This window comes from Canis lupus, chromosome 3 (assembly GCF_003254725.2).
Source record: "Canis lupus dingo isolate Sandy chromosome 3, ASM325472v2, whole genome shotgun sequence".
Classification (NCBI taxonomy): domain Eukaryota; kingdom Metazoa; phylum Chordata; class Mammalia; order Carnivora; family Canidae; genus Canis; species Canis lupus.
In genome coordinates, this window is record NC_064245.1 from 72,519,874 (window position 1) to 72,539,043 (window position 19,170).

Genomic DNA, 19,170 nt, shown 5'->3' on the forward strand with positions numbered 1-19,170 from the left:
ACTTTAATTACCACTACAGTCTTCTAATTAGTCTCCCTGCTTCCATCCTCGCTACTGCCCAAACCCCAAGTCTATTCTGAACACTGCACTATAGCAATCCTGTTAATAGCTGGATCACGTCATTACTCTGCTCAAAACCCTGTTATGGACTAAGTGGCCATGTCCCTTCAAACCCCGTATGTTGAAACCCCACTCCCCTCATGTGACTGTGTTTGGAGATAAGGCCTTTATGGAAATAATTAAGGTTAAATGAGAATATAAGGGTAAAACTCTGATCTGACAAGATTTGTATGCTAATAAAAAGAGACATCAAAATTCATTATTCACCATAAGAGAAAACGGCAAGAAGGCAACCATCTATAAGCCAGGAAAACAATTCTCACCCAGAAACCAACCCTGTCAGACCTTGACCCAGGATTTCAAGCATCCAGAACTGTGAGAAAATAAATCTCTGTTGTTTAAGACACAGAGTCTGTGGTATCTTACTATGGCAGCCTGAGCAGATTAATACAACTTCCATGTCATTTAAGGTAAAAATCTAAAATTCTTACATGAGCCAATGAGCCCTTCTATAATGTGCCCTACCATCTCTCCCAACTACCATTACACCTCTGACCTCATCTCCCACTACTGATCCCCTCAGTTTTCTGACAAGATGCAAAGAATTCATTGCTATTTTGTCATTCTGACAGAAAAGCCCCCAATCAACCTAAGTAAGTGACATAACACCCGGTAATGACTCTACTCACTTTCATCTCCTTACCTCAGTACCAAATTTTTATACTTTATTCAGGGGCTGGCAACACCCCCGGTCTCTAATTACCTAAAGGAGTGCCCTACAGCTCTTAGGATCAAATTAATTTTAAATGAATACACATACCTAGGTGGGGGGGAGGAGAGGCTATGAACATAAAGACTTTTTTCAACTCCCATATCAATAGGCAAATCTTTTTTTTTTTTTTTTTTTTTTTATGATAGAGAGAGAGAGAGAGAGAGAGGCAGAGACATAGGCAGAGGGAGGAGCAGGCTCCATGCACCGGGAGCCCGACGTGGGATTCGATCCCGGCTCTCCAGGATCGCGCCCTGGGCCAAAGGCAGGCGCCAAACCGCTACGCCACCCAGGGATCCCTCAATAGGCAAATCTTAATAATGTTATATTACTTGGGAGGATTGTGATTTATGTTAAACTATAAATAGCTCACAAGGGAAACTATATATATATATATATTTAAAGCAAAGTAGTAAGTTTTGCCAGGTGCCACTAAGCATATCTGAATGCTTGCTACTTAACCCCAACTCACTACTCAACTACTTTTGTAAGTGATAGTCATGATAGTAATAGACTGTTATCTCCAATCTATTCCACTCCCCCACAGCTCTCATTATCTTGCTGCCAAAAGGAGCAAAAAGTGATCCTCTTCTCTACAGTAACTGTTATAGCTACTTCCTTTTGAAGAAAAAAATGAATTTGATATTCTATGATAAGCAGCAGTTCTTCATATTTCTAAGTAGAGTTGGGGAGAGAAAGGGAATCAATATTGGAAAATAGCTTCATAATTTCAATTATATAAGAAAAAAGGGAAAGAAAAATATTATGGAAGCCTGAAGGCTAAATAAAAATCAGTAACACAGTAATGTAAAGCCTTCTTTATTTTCTATATAGAAAAATGAGTATTAAAGAACTTTCTAAGATGACAGTAGGAAGCTAAGGGAAACTTACAGAAAAGTCAAGTAAGGTTAAGGGAGAAAATATTACCCATGATAAATACGTTAGGCTAGAAATCAGGAACTCCTGAGGCCAGAAAGCAAACTGAATTTCAATTCCCAATGTACTAAAATTGAGTCTTTGTTCCCTCTACTGCCCCCGCACAGAAGTAAAATCTCATTTGCTCTCAAAGGACATTAATTTTATTCAAAAAATGAAGAGTCACACCTTCAAAACAGTACAAGTGCACTAGACAGCAAAGGAGGAACAGATTGGATATGCTGAGGACATAAAAGAAGGACATTCATTAACTGAAAAAACATAAACTGAGCTTTAATGTGCCAGACATGTGCTAATATTGGAGGAATAAACAATTCCCCATAATCACAAAAGGTTCATTCATTCACCATTTTAACTCAACAAATATATATTTACTATATGCCAAAGCACAGTGCTATACCACGGAGATTCAATGATGAATAAAACAACAGACCTATCCTCAAAAATATATAGATGGCTTACAGCCAAATTTAGCCCATCAGCCAGTATTTCTACGGCCTAGGCACTAAGGATAGTTTTTATGTCTTTAAAGGATTATTTAAAAAGAAAAATAAGAAAAAGGAGATACTACAACAAAGACTGTATGTGGCCCACAAAAACCTAAAATACTTACTATCTGACACTATAGAAAAAAGTCAGCTAACTCATGGCCTACTGATAAAAGCAGCATGTTTAACGGTATCACAGAAGTAAACCAGAATGCCATTAAAACAGAAAGAGCTTTTTAGTAAATTAAAAAATACTAACTTCCTGAAAAAGGTGACATCAAAGCAAGGCAAAAGACAAAAAAAGAATCTTGGCAAATTTGGAGAGCTGGAAAGAGTTGAATTTATAAAAGTCTGAACTTATCAGAAGAGCAAAATCCAAAGAAATTTGGTCACTACAAAGATCCACCAATATTGAATCTGCCAAGTAACAGCAATAAGGAAAAATATTTTCTGTGTATATACATACATATACATGCACACACACACACATATATATACTCAAACATAAAATTATAATTTATTATGTATATACAAACATAAAATCATAATACCATTACTTTTTCATAAAAGACATCAAAAATGAAATCACAGGATTTAAAAATTAAATCTCCTAATTTGAAAACTGAATAAATTTAGCTTTATGCAAAAACTATTTCTATTTTTCTCATTTTGCTTAAGACCAGAGAAAGTTCGGTTACAGACCATCGAAAGATTGTTTGCTTGAGATTCACTTGTGTAATTAACATCTCCCAACAATTTCAAACTTATTACTATAGACTTATGACAAGTTATGGTACAAACCAAAGAAACATATGGCTTCATTTCCCATGCCTGTAGGTTTGTATTATCTATTATTATAGGAGACACCTTCTTCTCAAATGCTTCTTTTGCTGAAAAACACAAACAGAAAATGACAAATCACTCTTTATAACAGTATTAAGTATATTCTGTTGAAATTTTAAAAATCTGATCTTGGGGATCCCTGGGTGGCTCAGCGGTTTGGCACCTGCCTTTGGCCCAGGGCATGATCCTGGAGTCCTGGGATCAAGTCCCACATCCGGCTCTCTGCATGGAGCCTGCTTCTCCCTCTGCCTGTGTCTCCGCCTCTCTCTCTGTGTGTCTCTCATGAATAAATAAATAAAATCTTTTAAAAAAAAATCTGATCTTGTCTCCATAATTTGAAAATCACAGATATGTACTAACTTTACTCAAAACCCTACTTCTTCTTTTTTTTATTAAGAGAGAGGAAGGAGCAATAGGAGAAAGAAAGAGAGAATCCCAAGTAAACTCCACACCCAGCTCAGAGTCCAACGCCAGCCAGGCTTGATCCCACGACCATGAAATCACAACCTGAGCCAAAATCAAGAGTTAAATGTTTAAACAACTGAGCCACCCAGGCACCCCAAACTTTCCTTCTAAAAATCACTTTTGAGCATATAAAAAATTAAAGTACCAGTAAATATTGGATTATAAGTAATAAATACTAAAGTTATAATCAGGGACATCTGGGTGGCTCAGCAGTTGAGCCTCTGCCTTTGGCTCAGGGTGTATCCCAGAGTCCTGGGATCAAGTCCTGCATCAGGCTTCCTGCATGGAGCCTGCTTCTCCCTCTGCCTATGTCTCTGCCTCTCTCTCTGTGTGTCTCTCATGAATAAATAAAATCTTAAGAAAAAAAAAGGTATAATCAGAGAAAATTATAAAACTAAGTTTTTTGTTTTGTTTTGTTTTTTGTTTTTTATAAAACTAAGTTTTATGTGTTACATATATAAACAGCATAAATGTGGGGGGAAAAATCATATCATAAAAACAACTATGCTAAAAGCAATGTGGTATCCTGTATAAGATTCCACATGGGAAAAGAACCTTAGTAGAAAAACTAATATCCAGGGGCACCTGGGTGGCTCAGTCAGTTAAGCATCTACCTTCAGCTCAGGTCAGCTCCCAGGTTCCTGGGATAGAGTCCCACACCCCTGCTAAGCAGGGAACCTGCTTCTCCCTCTCCCTTTGCCTGCCACTCTTCCTGCTTGTGCTTTCTTACTCACTCTCTCAAATAAATAAAATCTTTAAAAAAAAAAAAAAAGGAAGGAAGAAAGAAAGAAAAACTAATATCCATGTGTGCCTGGCTGCCTCAGTCAGTAGAGCATGCAATTCTTAATCCCAGAGTTGTGAGTTCAAGCCCCATGTTGGGTATGGAGCCCAATTAAAAACAAAAATTATTTTAAAAATTAATTAATTAAAAAACTTTTTTAAATAAAAACTAATATTCAAATAAAGTCTGGAGTTTAATATTAGTTAACAGTAGTACACCATTGTTAATCTCTTAGTCTTGACAAATGTACCATGGTTAAATAAGATGCTAACATTAGAGGGAAATGGGTGACAGGTATACAGTAACTCCATATTGCCTTTGCAACCTACCCATATATCAAAAATTATTCCAAAATAAAGTTTTAAAATAAACAAGCACAAAATACAAACAAACACATGCAAAAAGACATAATAATCTGCAATAAAGAAAACACTATACTGTTGTACAAGAGATTTTTCTAAAAAAACTACCTTTCTTCCCAAGGAATTAGGCCATTCACAAAATTAATAATGAAGCACAATAAATAAGCCTTACAAGGAAATTACGTGGAAGTTTTAAAAGTTCCCTGTACTCTCTTACAACTCAATAATAAGAAAGCAAAGAACCTAATTTAAAAATAACAAAGACTGGGATCCCTGGGTGGCTCAGGGGTTTAGCACCTGCCTTTGGCCCAGGGCGTTGACCCTGAAGTCCCAGGATCCAGTCCCACATGGAGCTCCCTGCATGGAGCCTGCTTGCTTCTCCCTCTGCCTCTGTCTCTCATGAATAAATAAATAGAATCTTAAAAAAAAGAATGGTAGAATTAAAAAATTAAATTTAATTTAAAAAATAAAAATAAAAAAAATAACAAAGACTAAGAAGCTAGAAAAAGGAGACAAAACTCAAACCTAGCAAAAGGGAGGAAATGACAAAGATCAGAACAGAAATAAATGATACAGAAACGAAAAAAATAATAGGACAGATCAATGAACCCTGAGCTGGTTCTTCGAAAAGATCAACAAAATTAATAAACCTCCAGCCAGACTCATCGAAAAAGAGAGGATCCAAATATACAAAATCATGAAAGGAAGAGGAGAAATAAATAACAATCACCACCACAAAAATATAAACAATTGTTTCAGATTATGAAAACCTACAGGTCAACAAACTGCACAACTTAGAAAAAATGAATAAATTCTTCGAGACATATTACCTAACAAAAACTAAAGCAAGAAGAAATAGAAATTTTGAGCATACTAATTATCAGCAATGAAATTGAATCACTAATCAAAAAATTCCCAAAAAACAAAAGTCAAGGACCAGATGGCTTCACATTTAAAGAATAGTTAAAACCCATTCTGCTCAAACTATTCCAAAAAATAGAAGAGGAAGGAAAACTTCCAAATTCATTCTGAGGCAAGCATTATCCTGATACCAAAATAAGATAAGCACCACAAAAAAGAGAAATACAAGTCAATATCACTCATGGATATAAATGTAAAAACTCTCAACAAAATCCAACAATACATTAAAAAAAAAAAAAAAAGGCCAACAATACATTTAAAAAAATCATACACCACGATAAAGTGGAATCCATTCCTGGGTTGCCAGAGTAGTTCAGTATTTGCAAAACAATCAACATGATACATCACATCAATAAGAGAAAGGATAAAAATCATAGATCATTTCAATAGATGCAGAAGCATTTGACAAAGTACAACCACCATACACAAGGAAAGTCATCTGCAAAGTAGGTCTAAATGGAACATACCTCAACATAACAAAGGCCTTATTTGAAAAATCCACAGCCATCATCATATCCAATGCTAAAAAACTGAGAGCTTTTGCTCTAAGATCAGGAACAAGACAAGGATATCCACTCTCACCACTTTTATTCAACATATTACTGGAAGTCCTGGCCACAGCAATCAGACAAGAAATAAGAAAAAATAAAAGGCACCCAAATTATAAGGAAGAAGTAAAACTCACAGTATCTACAGATGACATGAGATACTATATATAGAAAACCAAAAAACTACCAGAACTGGTAACTGAATTCAGCAAAGTCACAAAATACAAATTCACTGTACAGAAACATGCTGCACTCTATACTCTAATAATGAAGCAGAAAGTAAAATTAAGAAAACAATCCCATCTATAATTGCACCAAAAACAATACAGTACCTAGGAATAAACTCAGCCAAAGAAGTGAAAGACCTATACTCTGAAAACTGTAAAACACTGATGAAAGAAATTCAAGATGATACAAAGAAATGTGGAAAGGTATTCCATGCTCACGGGCTAGAAGAAAAATACTGTTAAAATGTCTATACTACCCAAAGCAATCTACAGATTTAATGCAATCCCTATCAAAATACCAAGAGCATTTTTCACAGAACTAAAACAAAAAATCCTAAAATTTGTATGGAACCATAAAAGACCTCAAATAAGCCAAGCAATCTTGAAAAACAGAAACATAACTAGAGGTATCACAATTCCAATTTCAAACTACAAGACAAAGTGATAGTAATTAAAATAGTCTGGACCTAGCATAAAAAGAAAAACACAGGTCAATGGAACAGAAAATAAATAAGTAAATAAAACTCATAATTATATGGCCAATTAATCTTCAATGAAGAAGAAATGAATATACAATAAGAAAAAAATCTCTTCAAATGGTGCTGGAAATACAGGACAACATGCAAAAGAATGAAACTAAACCACTTTCTTTCACCATACACACACAAAAAAAAAAAACCCTCAAAATGGATTAGAAACCTTTATGTGAGACCTGAAATCATAAAAATCCTAAAGAGCACAAGACAATAATTTCTCTGATATCCACCGTAGCAACATTTTTCTAGATAGGTCTCCTGAGGCAAGAAAAATGAAAGCAAAAATGAACTATTGGGATTACGTCAAAATAAAAGGTGTCTGCTCACCAAAGAAAACAATCTACGAAAGAAAGAAAGAAAGAAAGAAAGAAAGAAAGAAAGAAAGAAAGAAAGAAAGAAAGAAAGAAAGAAAAAACAATCTACACAATTAAAAGGCAACCTACCGAATGAGAGAATATATTTGCAAATGACATATCTGATAAATGGTTAATATCCAAACACATATAAAGAATTTATACAACTCAACACTCCAAAAACAAATAATCCAATTAAGTTAAGCTCCCTACTCTTCAGTTTGAGGAGATCCGTTTTTACTCTCCCACTGTCACCCCATAACAAAAAAATCAATCTAGAAAAGAGTAGCGATTAGCAACACAGGAAATATTTCCTATTAGGAAATAGGAACCAAAGCACACCAGAGAACTGGAGACATCTTGAACTATTCTGAGACCCATATAGAAAATCTGATACACTTTTGACAACATCTCCATTGATTAAACTAAAAAAATAAAGAATAAAACCAAAACATGCCATGCCATGTTCTAAGCATTTTACAAAAATTAACTTGTTTAATCCTCATAACAATTCTGTGAGATAAGACTACCTCTGGGACACATGGGTGGTGGCTCAGTGGTAGAATGTCTGCCTTTGGCTCAGGTCATGGTCCCGGGGTTCTGGGATCGAGTCCTCCATCAAGCTCCCTGCGAGAAGCCTGCTTCTCCCCAAGGGGAGCCTGCTTCTCTATCTGCCTATGTCTCTGCCTCTCTCTGTGTGTATCTCATGAACAAATAAATAAAATAAAATCTTTAAAAAAAATAAGACTACCTCTTTCACCTCTTGCTATGTAACTTGTTATAATTTTTTATGTTATATATAGTTGAATAAATAATTCAGTTTAACAATTAAATGAGGGGGCACCTAGCTGGCTCAGTCGGTTAAGCATCTACCTTCTGGGGTCCTGGGATGGAGCCCAGAGTGGGGCCCTGCTCAGTGGGAAGTCTGTTTCTCCCTCCCTCTGCCCCTCACCCATTCATGATTTCTCTCTCTCTCTCAAGTAAATGAAATCTTTAAAAAAAATGAAGGGGAGGGATCCCTGGGTAGCTCAGCAGTTTAGCGTCTGCCTTTGGCCCAGGGCATGATCCTGGAGACCGGGATTGAGTCCCACATCAGGCTCCCTGCATGGAGCCTGCTTCTCCCTCTGCCTGTGTCTCTGTCACTGTCTCTCATGAATAAATAATTTAAAAAAATAAAATTTTTAAAACAAAATGAAGGGGATTTTAACTTTCTAAAAACTGTGTATCTCTCAAAATACACATATTTTATATTGCTCTTAGTATTACCCAAAATCTATTGTCTATTCTTACCACGATTCTGGTTCCAGTCGTGTGCTTCTCCTAGGTACTTTACATCAAACTGATACTGCCCATTTATGTAAAAATAATCATCAGTACTAAGAATAATTCCACTTGGATTATCCTCTTGCAAAGTCCTGTGAATGACAAATGGAATTATTTTTATTAATTTTTCTTCTAAATTCCCTCTCCTAATTTTTACAAAGCCGTAATTCAAATAAAGAACTCGTACTGTTACTTAAAAGTGAGAATATAATAATATCCAGACAAATCATACTGGAAAACCTCTAGGCAGAAGTCTGATACCCAAGAAAACTGAACTAAAACAAGTCTATTTTATTTCTTGAATTCAAAATCAGTCATGGCTTTTTAATTCTATAATCAAAGTTGAACTTTTCTTCCCAAACTAGTTCTCTTTCACATAAAGCTATTTCTACTGATTTCAGAAGCTCGTAATCTTGGAATTATCTTTAAATTTTTCTTCTTATCTCCCAAAATGATATTCTAAGATAAAAGAATTCAATAAAAATTTTTGGAGAAAAGAATGCTGATATTAGCTACAAAGAAAAAAATAGTAAAAAGAAAAGATCTTAGCAGTTACTAACATCTCTATTAAACAAAAGGATTTCACATGTTCATACTCTCCATCATAAATGTTCAGGTTCAAGTATTATACTTTTTAAAAATTCAATTAAACCTCATACCTTGCCAAAAAAGATTTTCCTGATCCCGGAAGCCCTCTGAGGAGAACAAGAACTAGTCCAACATAAGATGATGTCTTCTTTCTTACGATCTGAGAAACTGGGGTTTCTTGTACTTGATAAGCACTTGTTCCCTCTTTATTTCTCCATACCTTTGTTGGGGAAGTGTGAGAAATAACTGGAGGGGGAAACGTGTAGCTGACCGGTCTCCAGTGCGTAGCGGTGGTTACAACAGGAGCTACAAAGCCATGATTTCCTTGAAAGAGGTCAAAAGCAGGAATCATTGGATTCCACATTGGTGGAGGTGGAGGAGGAGGCAGCAGCAGAGGGAGAGGGGTAAGTACAGGACAGTAATTCACATCTTTCCCCTTTGACGGAAGTTCAGTATGTTTGTGTGGTTTGAAACTGAATTCTTCAGAAGGTACAAATGCATCGGGGACAGAGGCAGATTTCTGATCCCCACTTGTACCTAGTAAATCAAGCCCCAAATTTTGCGCAGTAAGGCTTAAAGGAGCCTGAGGTTCACTGGCATCCAAATCTACAGGGGCTTGAGAGAACGGAGTCTCAACACACTCAGATTCTAAAAGCTCTTTCTGCCTTTGACTGAGATTGCTACTACTCACCATAGTGTTATTTGCTACATTTAAAGAACTACTGAGAAGAGGATCTTCCAATGCCAATACGTCATCCTTTATAAAATTTTTGGACTCATCAGAAACAGAATGTGAAATTAAGGTGTTTGAACTTAACGCAGAGGCAGAATTCTCTAAATTTTCACTGTCCAAATCCATATTCTGTGTAGAAAGAATGGGAGTCATATTACTTGAATCTGAATTTATAAATGCACTCGGGTCACTAAAACTATTAACACCTTGCAAAGGCAAAAATGAGTATACTTGGTCATCAGGAGAAGAGTTCAATTTCTCAAAAGCATTCTGTATTAAGGAATCCAAGTCTTCAGTTAGCTGCATGTCCAAAAATGAATCCATTTTTGAATCTTCCCTCTCTTCTTCAGGAGTATATTTTTCCATTATTTCACGTCCCACAGCACTTACTTGGTTCTCGGAGGCAACAAAGCTTTTTGAAGATGATTCTTCTACCTTGGCATCAGTGGCAGATAATTCTAATAGACAATCCATTGCATTTTCAACTGTACAAGAAGAGCAATATATAGTTGTATTGAAAACAGTAAATAAAATCCATGTAAAATTATACTTTTTGTACTGAATACAGAAATTTATAAATATTCAAGTCATTTTTAATTAACATTTTACTAATACACAAGTCTGTATCAATGCAAAGTTTGAATGATGGAGTCATGCAATTATGTTACTATCAGACAAACTATAATAAACTAGGATAATAGGGATCCCTGGGTGGCGTGGCGGTTTGGGGCCTACTTTTGGTCCAGGGCATGATCCTGGAGACCGGGTATCGAATCCCACATCGGGCTCCCGGTGCATGGAGCCTGCTTCTCCCTCTGCCTATGTCTCTGCCTCTCTCTCTCTCTCTCTCTCTGTGACTATCAGAAATAAATAAATAAATAAAATTTTTAAAAAAATAAATAAATAAACTAGGATAATAAACTGCCACCAAGTAGACAATCCCTGATAAATTTAAGTAAAACAAAATAATATCTATAAACTATAAGTATCTATAATTGCATATATTATGGTTATTTATAAAGACCCAAACACCAAAAAATAAAAAATAAAAAAACTTTTAAAAGACCCAAAAATCCGTTAACTTATTCAAAATTTAGCTATTGCCCATCTTTTTAAAAATTAAGCATTTTTAAGTACTCTCCTGTAAATCTGATTTGTTTATATAGTTTATGCAATGAATTTCATTTAATACCAAAAAAAGCTATTAGCATGTATTACGTATCAGACATACTTTGTTCAAAGTAAATAAGACATAGTTTTTACTACACTTAAGGGATTTTTTGCAGTCTAATGAGGCAATTAAAGATAATTAAATTAGAAGACAATTACATTGTAATATAAATATAGATTAAATAATGCACACTTTTAGTAATACACAAATGCCATAGCAGCCTTATAAGAGAATAAGGAAGATTCCACATAAGGTAATATGTGATCTGGGACTTGAAGATTAAAAAGAAACTTGTCAAAGGAGGGAAAGGGAAAGCCAATCTTGAAAACACAAAGCATGTTTAAGGTATTAAGAGAAGTTGGTTGGAATGTGGGTACACAGCAGTATGGTAATAAAAGGAGACAAAACTGGAAAAAAGAGCAAGTGGAACTGGCAAGAGTGCTATATGTCATGGTAGGACATACCAATTTTACCTTCTAGGGAAACTACCTGTCACCAAATTTGAGCTAGGCACTTTGTATGTATCACCTCAATGAGCCCTCAAATAATACTGTGAGGTATAGTATTTCTAGCAAATAGATGAAGAAAATGAAGTTCGAAAAGTACATTAACCTTAACCCAAGTCACACATATATTAAGTGACAGAGCCAGGACTGGTATGTCTGACTCCAATGCTGAGCTCTTTCTGTCCTAACACAAATACAGAATTAGAATTGTTAGACATTTGAAGTTTGGAGTTTTGCTTATTTCTGTACTTTGTTTTAAGGAAAATAAATAGGGAAAGGAAGCACAGCACAGGAGTAACAGCTCTGGTCTGGACTCAGAAAACCAAACTTCAATCCCTACTTGCTGGCTATGACCCTTTGAACAAATTACTGAACTTTCCAAAGTCTTGATTTTCTCATGTGCAATATGGGGATAATAAAAGTACCTACCTCATAGGGTTGTTGTGAGGATTAAATGACATAATCCATGAAAATGTGCTGTGCACAAGGACTGGCACCTAGTAAGCACCCAATTAATGTTCCCTTAAGAAGAAAAACAAAGAGGGATTGGAGGGACAAGCCTGGCAAAGATACCAGTTAGGAGATTATAGCAATAGTACAAAGGTTAGAAGCCCTATACATGGGGGGGGGGGGGGGGGGGGGAGAAAGCAAGCACACAAGCAAACATAAGTATTTCTATGAAGAAAATTTATATAATAGAAAAACCCCAAGATCAACCCAAAAAATTAACATGTATATAATAAAAAACAGTATTAAGTAAAAATAAGCAAAAGATCATTATATATATATATATATATATATATATATATATATATATCACAAAAGAAAAGTCTTTACACAGAGTGTTGGAAAAAATTAAACCAATGGTATAAAACAAAAAATATATGAATAAACAATTCACACAAGAACATAAAAATCAATAAACAACCATCTATAAAAATGCTCAATAACCTTGTTTATTTAAAGGAAAAAAAATAAGAAAAAGCAAAATTTTATTCCTATTAAAATCTTTAATACTAAATGCTGAAAGGGCACACCTCTTTGGTAGGCAATTTACAGGTATGTTTCCAAGAACTGAAAACTGTTCTTACCTTGTGACATACAAAAATAAAACGTTGAAACTAAGAAAAAAAGCCAAAAGAAGGGAAAAATGATTTGTACCAAGATGTCCTCTGCTGTATTAATTATTCATGAAAAACTTATATATAATTTAAAAATCAGAGCACAATTAAGTGGGATATTAGAAAGCTATTAAAAATAAATACAAAGATCACAGCAACACTGAAAAAAATGTTTATGTTAGGTTTAAAAAGCAGAATATGTAGTTTCATTAACACTATTTATTCAGACTACTCAAAATATCAGTATTTATAAATAAGGTGTAGAGAAGATCCTGGAAAAGAAAAATGTTTTCTGTTAGGATGTAAGGGTAATATATTTTTCTTGTCGTTCCTCATTACTAGGTTAGTATATGTGAAACAAATTTTAAACACCTCAACATCAGGAAATAAAAAAGTAGTACATAAAAAAGTCGTACATAAAACTCTATACAGTATCATTTTTGAGCATAATGTGGACTGCTGAAAACTGTTTTTTTGCACACATAACAGGATAGTTAATATATTCTCATCACAGTCCATGTAATGAATAAAAATGAATTTTCATGCATTAGCAAAACTTCCCCAATCTAGAAAAATTTTATCTTATACTAATCATGGCCAATAGTAACACTAAGCATCAACATTTAATTTACTCAGTCAACTTTGAAAGTTTGTCTGTAAACATACTTCTCACCAATTTATTATAAGTTATTAATAATACTAAATTGAAAACTTAACCAAAAAAAAACAAAAAAACCCTCAGTTCTTACCAAAAAAAAGTCCTATGAGGTACATACTACTATTTTTCTCATTAACAGATAAGAAAACAGACCCAGAGAGGTTAAGTAGCGGAACTGGAAATCTAACCCAAGTTTCCTGACTCCAAAGCCAGTATTGTGAAACACTACTCTAATAATATCAACTTCTAATCGGCTCTCATTCCCACAATTACAATGATTTTTTCACTCAATAAATATTTACTGAGGTCCTGTATGAATCATTTGTTATTTTAGGGACTGGGGATACAGCAGTAAAAACTTTATAAAATCTGTCTTTATGGAGCTTACATCTTAACACAGCAGTCCTCAATTGGGGATGATTCTGGTCCCCAAGGGACATATGACAATAGGTGGACACATTTTTAATTGCCACAACAGGCTACTGAAGGTTGCTACTGTCAACTAGAGAGTATAGGCCAGGGATGCTGCTAAACATCCTATGATTCACAGGAAAGCCACTCACAACAAGGAATCATCTGGTCCAAAATGTTAATAGTGCCAACCTGTTCTAGAGGGAAGATAAAAAGAAATAAAACACAGAATGTAGTATCTATACATATATCTTACACCTAGAACTGTGTATTTCTTGAGAGCAGAAAAAACTGCTTTCTTCTCATAACACAATACCAACTTAGTACCTTGCCCATAACAGGTGCTCGATAAATTAACAAAAGAGAAATATGGCAGTTGTTTTTCTATATTACTACTGGCGGTAAAGTACATGAAGGCTTCTTATTCTATGCAAAGGGTTCAAACTAAACTTTTTCTCACCTTTGAAATCACATTCAGAAAGCATCAAATACACTACATCGGGGTCCAGATCAGAAAACATCTCTGAGATACTGGTGAAGAGTTCCTCCCGATCAACTTTTGTCTCACACATGGAAGGAAGAGTAGTGGGTGGCTCCTCACGACTAGCCACACTGGATACAACTTCCTGAGAGCTTGCAGTCTTCCGAAAAGGATTTCCCCCAAGATTTTTCTTTCTCCTTGGCATTCTGACTTCCAAAACTAAAATGTTCCCCTTTTCTTATTTAAGATGTTTGATATTTAAGTCATACCTCAAAGAAAACACGGTTAAATATCTTGTACAATCCAGCAGTAATAGGACCTAAAATAGAAAGCAAGTAAAAACACTCAGACTATATAGTTGTATTTCCATTGCTAAAATCGGAATGACATCTTTATTTAACACTACGGAAGTACCATCAACTCTGATAGCAAAGCCAAAAAGCAGTAAGACAACCTCTTACACTTTCTCCAAAACATTCAAGTTTTGCCAGGATTGAACATGTTAAAAGATTAAGATATTAACAAATAAAATGAATTTTCCCAACAGTGAGCACACTGTTTCAATGTCATTATTTCATTTTTAAAAACAGTATTCATAAATGACAATGCCTACTGAGCACCTACATTTGGATGTCTAATAGGCATCATAAACTTAACATGTCCAAAACTGAGCTCCTGATCACCTCCTCCACATCTGCTCTTCCCAGTCTTTCCCATCTCAATTAATGCAGCTCTGTTCTTCCAAATGCTCAACTCAAAAATCTCAGAATAATTCCTAACTCCTCTCATCCCACATCCAACCACTAAACAAATTTTGTCAATGCAACCCTCAAAATGTATCCAGAATATGACCTTACCTCACTATCTCACTGCTACCACAGCCTGTCGCCTGAATTAAGTCTCCAAATCAATCTCCCTTCAGTCTCTCTCTATATGTAGGCACAGCGATCAGAGTGACTCAGTTATAAACTATAGGTCAGATCACATGTATCTTCTGTTTGACTATCTACTGACTTCCCATCTCACTCAGAACCCTTAAAATGGCCTATAACCCAGACATGTGTTACTTCTGTACTGTCATCCCTAAACCTCTTTCCCTTGCTCAGTGTCATTCCAGCCACACCTTACCTCCTTGTTCTTCAAACACACCAGCCACACTCCCCCATGGGAAACTTTACATTTGGCTCCCTCTTCCTAAACTACTGCTCTCTCAGGTATAAAGTCTATTTCCTCAACACCTTGCTATCATTACTCAAATGTCACCCACTCCAGAAGCCAGTCTCCAACACCACTTATCCTTCTTCCCTTACTTGAATTTTCTCAGAAGTCTTATCTTCTAACACGGTATATGTTTTATTTGTTTTTATTGTATTTACCACCCATATTCAAGTACAGTATAAGTAAGCTCCACAAGGGCAGGGACTCATTGATCTAGAGAACCTCAGATAGTCTACTTGCTTTTCTCCACTTAGATGTATCTAATAAACATTTCAAATTTAACATATCCCAAAAGAAATGTCTGATAATCTCCCCAAAATCTGCTCTAACCATTTGGTCTGGCAACTGTTCTCATTCACTCATATTCCAGGGGCCTAAATGCTTTTTCTGCTTCCAACTCTTGTCTCCTGCAGTCTATTTTCAACACATGAGCCAGAATGATCTATGCACAACATACATACATACATACATACAACAACACACAAGTCAGAAAGAATCAAAGTCTTCTCTATGTCACTCAGTGAAAGCTCAAATTCTTACAGTGGCCCACACCTCCCTGCTGGCCTTTGATATATACTCTCCCCCAGAATCCTTCAAATCTTTATTCAAGTGTCACAATCAATTATTTCTTCCTTGATTATCCAATTTAAAATCATGTCCCCCACTCCCTCTGCCCCAATCTCCCTTTCCTCTAACCACCCATTGCCCTTAACACCCATACTATAAAATTTACCTTTTAATTAAATTTACTGTGTCATAGCTCTCTCCATCTTCCAGAACTGCACTGTCAATATGGCAGCCACCAGCCACATGTGCCTATTTAAATTTAAATTAATTTAAATTAAATTATACCTTTCTCTATTAATAGCACATAAAGTAGAATTTGGAGGAGGAAAAAAAAAATGCCAGAGACAGAGAAGGACATTATGTAATCATAAGGGACAGAGCACCAAGAGGACACAGCAACCCTAAATGTGTGTGTACCAAACAAAAGAGCTACTAAATAAGTGAAGCAGAAGTTGACAGAATTGAAATGAGAAACAAATTGACAATTCTAGAAACTTCAAACCCCCGTTCTCAACAATTGATAGAATTGATAAACAAAGACAAACAAGAATATAAAACTCAGTAATACCATCAATTAAGAATAATCAACCTTTATAGAACACTCTACCCAACAGCAGAATACATTATTTTCAAGTGCCCACCAAATAGGTACCAGAAAAAGACCATATCCTAGGCTTTAAAACAAATCCCAACAAACTTAAAAGAAGTGAAATCATATAATGTATTCTCTGACCAGAATGGAATCAAACTAGAAATCACTTAACAGAAAGATAACTGATAAAGCTCCAAACATTGAAACTTATGCAATATACTGAATAATCCATGAGTCAAAGAGAAAGTCTCAAGAAAAATTTAAAAATACATTGAAATGAATGAAAATATACCATATCAAAATTTATACAACACAGCTAAAGCAGCAATGGTGGAAATTTATAGCAAATTTATAACCAAATGCATACAACAAGAGAAAAAGTCTCAAATCAATAATCTAAGCCCTCACCACAATTACCAAGAAAAAGAAAAGCAAAACAAATCCAAAGCTAACAAAAGAAAGGGAATAACAAAGACAAGAGCAGGACCAAATGAAACTGAAAACAGAAAAGCAAAAAAGAAGAATCAGTGAAACAAACTAATAGTTCTTTAAAAATAAAAATGACAAACATCTAACACAACTGACAAAAGAGAGATATTACCAATATCAGGAATGAATAAAGGGTTATCACTACAGAACCTTGTATGCTGAAAACTATACAACACTGATGAAAGAAATCAAAGATTTAAATAAATGAAAAGGCACAGCATGTTCGTGGACTAGAAGACTGAACATAGTAAACAAAGTTTTCCCCAAATTGACAAACAGTACTCCTATCAAAACCCCAGCAAGGGATCCCTGGGTGGCGCAGCGGTTTGGCACCTGCCTTTGGCCCAGGGCGCGATCCTGGAGACCCGGGATCGAATCCCACATCGGGCTCCCGGTGCATGGAGCCTGCTTCTCCCTCTGCCTGTGTCTCTGCCTCTCTCTCTCTCTGTAACTATCATAAATAAATAAAAATTTTAAATAAATAAATAAATAAATAAATAAATAAATAAATAAATAAATAAAACCCCAGCAAGATTTTCTCTGGATATGGACAAGATTATTCTAAAATTAAATGGAAAGACAAGGGAACTAGAATAACTAAAACGATTTTGAAAGAGAGGAATCGTCAACTTCAATTTCAAGATTTGTTATGTCACTATACTAAACAAGACAGTATGGTATCAGTAGAGGGACAGACATATAGATCTGGAAACAGATTATAGATCTGGAAACAGAACAGAATATACCAGAAATAAACCAACATAAATATGCCCAACTGACTTTTGCCAAAATTGCAAAAGCAATTTAATGGAGAAAAGATAGTCTTTTCAACAAATGAAACTGCAGCAGTGAACATCCACAGCTTAAAAAAAATAAATCTTGACCTCAGTCTTGTACTTTGTAGAAAAATTAACTCAAAATGGATCAAGAACGTATTAAGTCCATAAAACTATAAACATCTTAGAAAAAGAAAAAGAAAAAAAAAAAAAAAAAGGAGAAAATCTCCAGGACCTAGAGCTAAACAAAAATACTACAAGTATGATCCATAAAAGGAAAAACAGATAAACTGTACTTCATCAAAATTAAACATTTTTGCTCTGTGAAAGATCTTGTTAAGAACATGAAAAGACAAGTTACAGACTAAAGAAAACATCTGCATACTATATATCCAACAAAGGACTAATATCTGCAATATATAAAGAACTTATCAAAAAAAAAAAAGAACTTATCAAAACTCCACAGTAAGAACCAAACAATTCAATAAGAATATGCACAAAAAGCGAAACTCCAAAAGGATATACAAATGACAAACAGGTACATAAAAGATGTTCAAAATCATTAGGTATTAAGTAAATACAAATTAAAACTATGTACAATATGATATTACTTCCACATCTATCAAAGTAGCTATCATAAAAACTAACGACCACAAAAAATGCTGGCAAGGATAAAGAGAAACCAGATGATTCATATGCTCAGCTGGGAACATAAAATGGTACAGCCACTTTGGAAAAAGTTTGGCAGTTTCTTTTAAAAACTAAACAAGCAACATCATACAACAATTCAGCAATTGGATGTCTAGATATTATTTACCTAAGAGAAATGAAAAATATGTTCACCCAAAAACCTATACACAAAGTTTATACCAGCTTTATTCATTATAGTTAAAAATTAGAGAACAATTCAACTGTCCTTCAATGGGTGAATAGGTTAAACAAATTATGATATTTCCATTCCATGAACTACTAGTTAGCAATAAAAAGGAACAAACTGGGACGCCTCTGTGGCTCGGCGGTTGAGCGTCTGCCTTCAGCTCAGAGTGTGGTCCTGGAGTCCCGGGATTGAGTCCCACACTGGGCTCCCTGCATAGAGCCTGCTTCTCCCTCTGCCTATGTCTCTGCCTCTCTCTCTGTGTCTCTCATGAATAAATAAATAAAATCTTTAAAAAAAAAAAAGAATTATTGAATCATTATATTATATACCTGAAACTAATATAATACTGTATGTTAATTATACTTGAATT

General features: G+C 35.0%; 1 protein-coding gene across 19 annotated transcripts in view; it reads right to left on the bottom strand.

Annotated features, from left to right (window-relative positions):
* N4BP2 (NEDD4 binding protein 2) overlaps positions 1-19,170 on the bottom strand; it is a 122,609-nt gene that overhangs the window by 80,296 nt on the left and 23,143 nt on the right. For 9 of the 19 annotated variants that reach the window (XR_007409942.1, XR_007409943.1, XR_007409944.1 and 6 more), the window contains 5 exons: positions 16,233-16,315; positions 14,261-14,600; positions 9,272-10,418; positions 8,580-8,704; positions 3,055-3,143 (listed from right to left, as the gene is read on the bottom strand). Coding sequence is in view for 16 of the 19 variants with exons in the window: in XM_049108658.1 (XP_048964615.1) it covers positions 3,055-3,143; positions 8,580-8,704; positions 9,272-10,418; positions 14,261-14,486 (1,587 nt within the window). In the remaining 3 variants the exon portion in view is untranslated. Of the gene's footprint in view, positions 1-3,054; positions 3,144-8,579; positions 8,705-9,271; positions 10,419-12,039; positions 12,133-14,260; positions 14,601-16,232; positions 16,316-19,170 lie in introns of those variants that run through there. The other 10 variants (XM_049108660.1, XM_025438229.3, XM_025438232.3 and 7 more) reach the window with 5 other exon arrangements.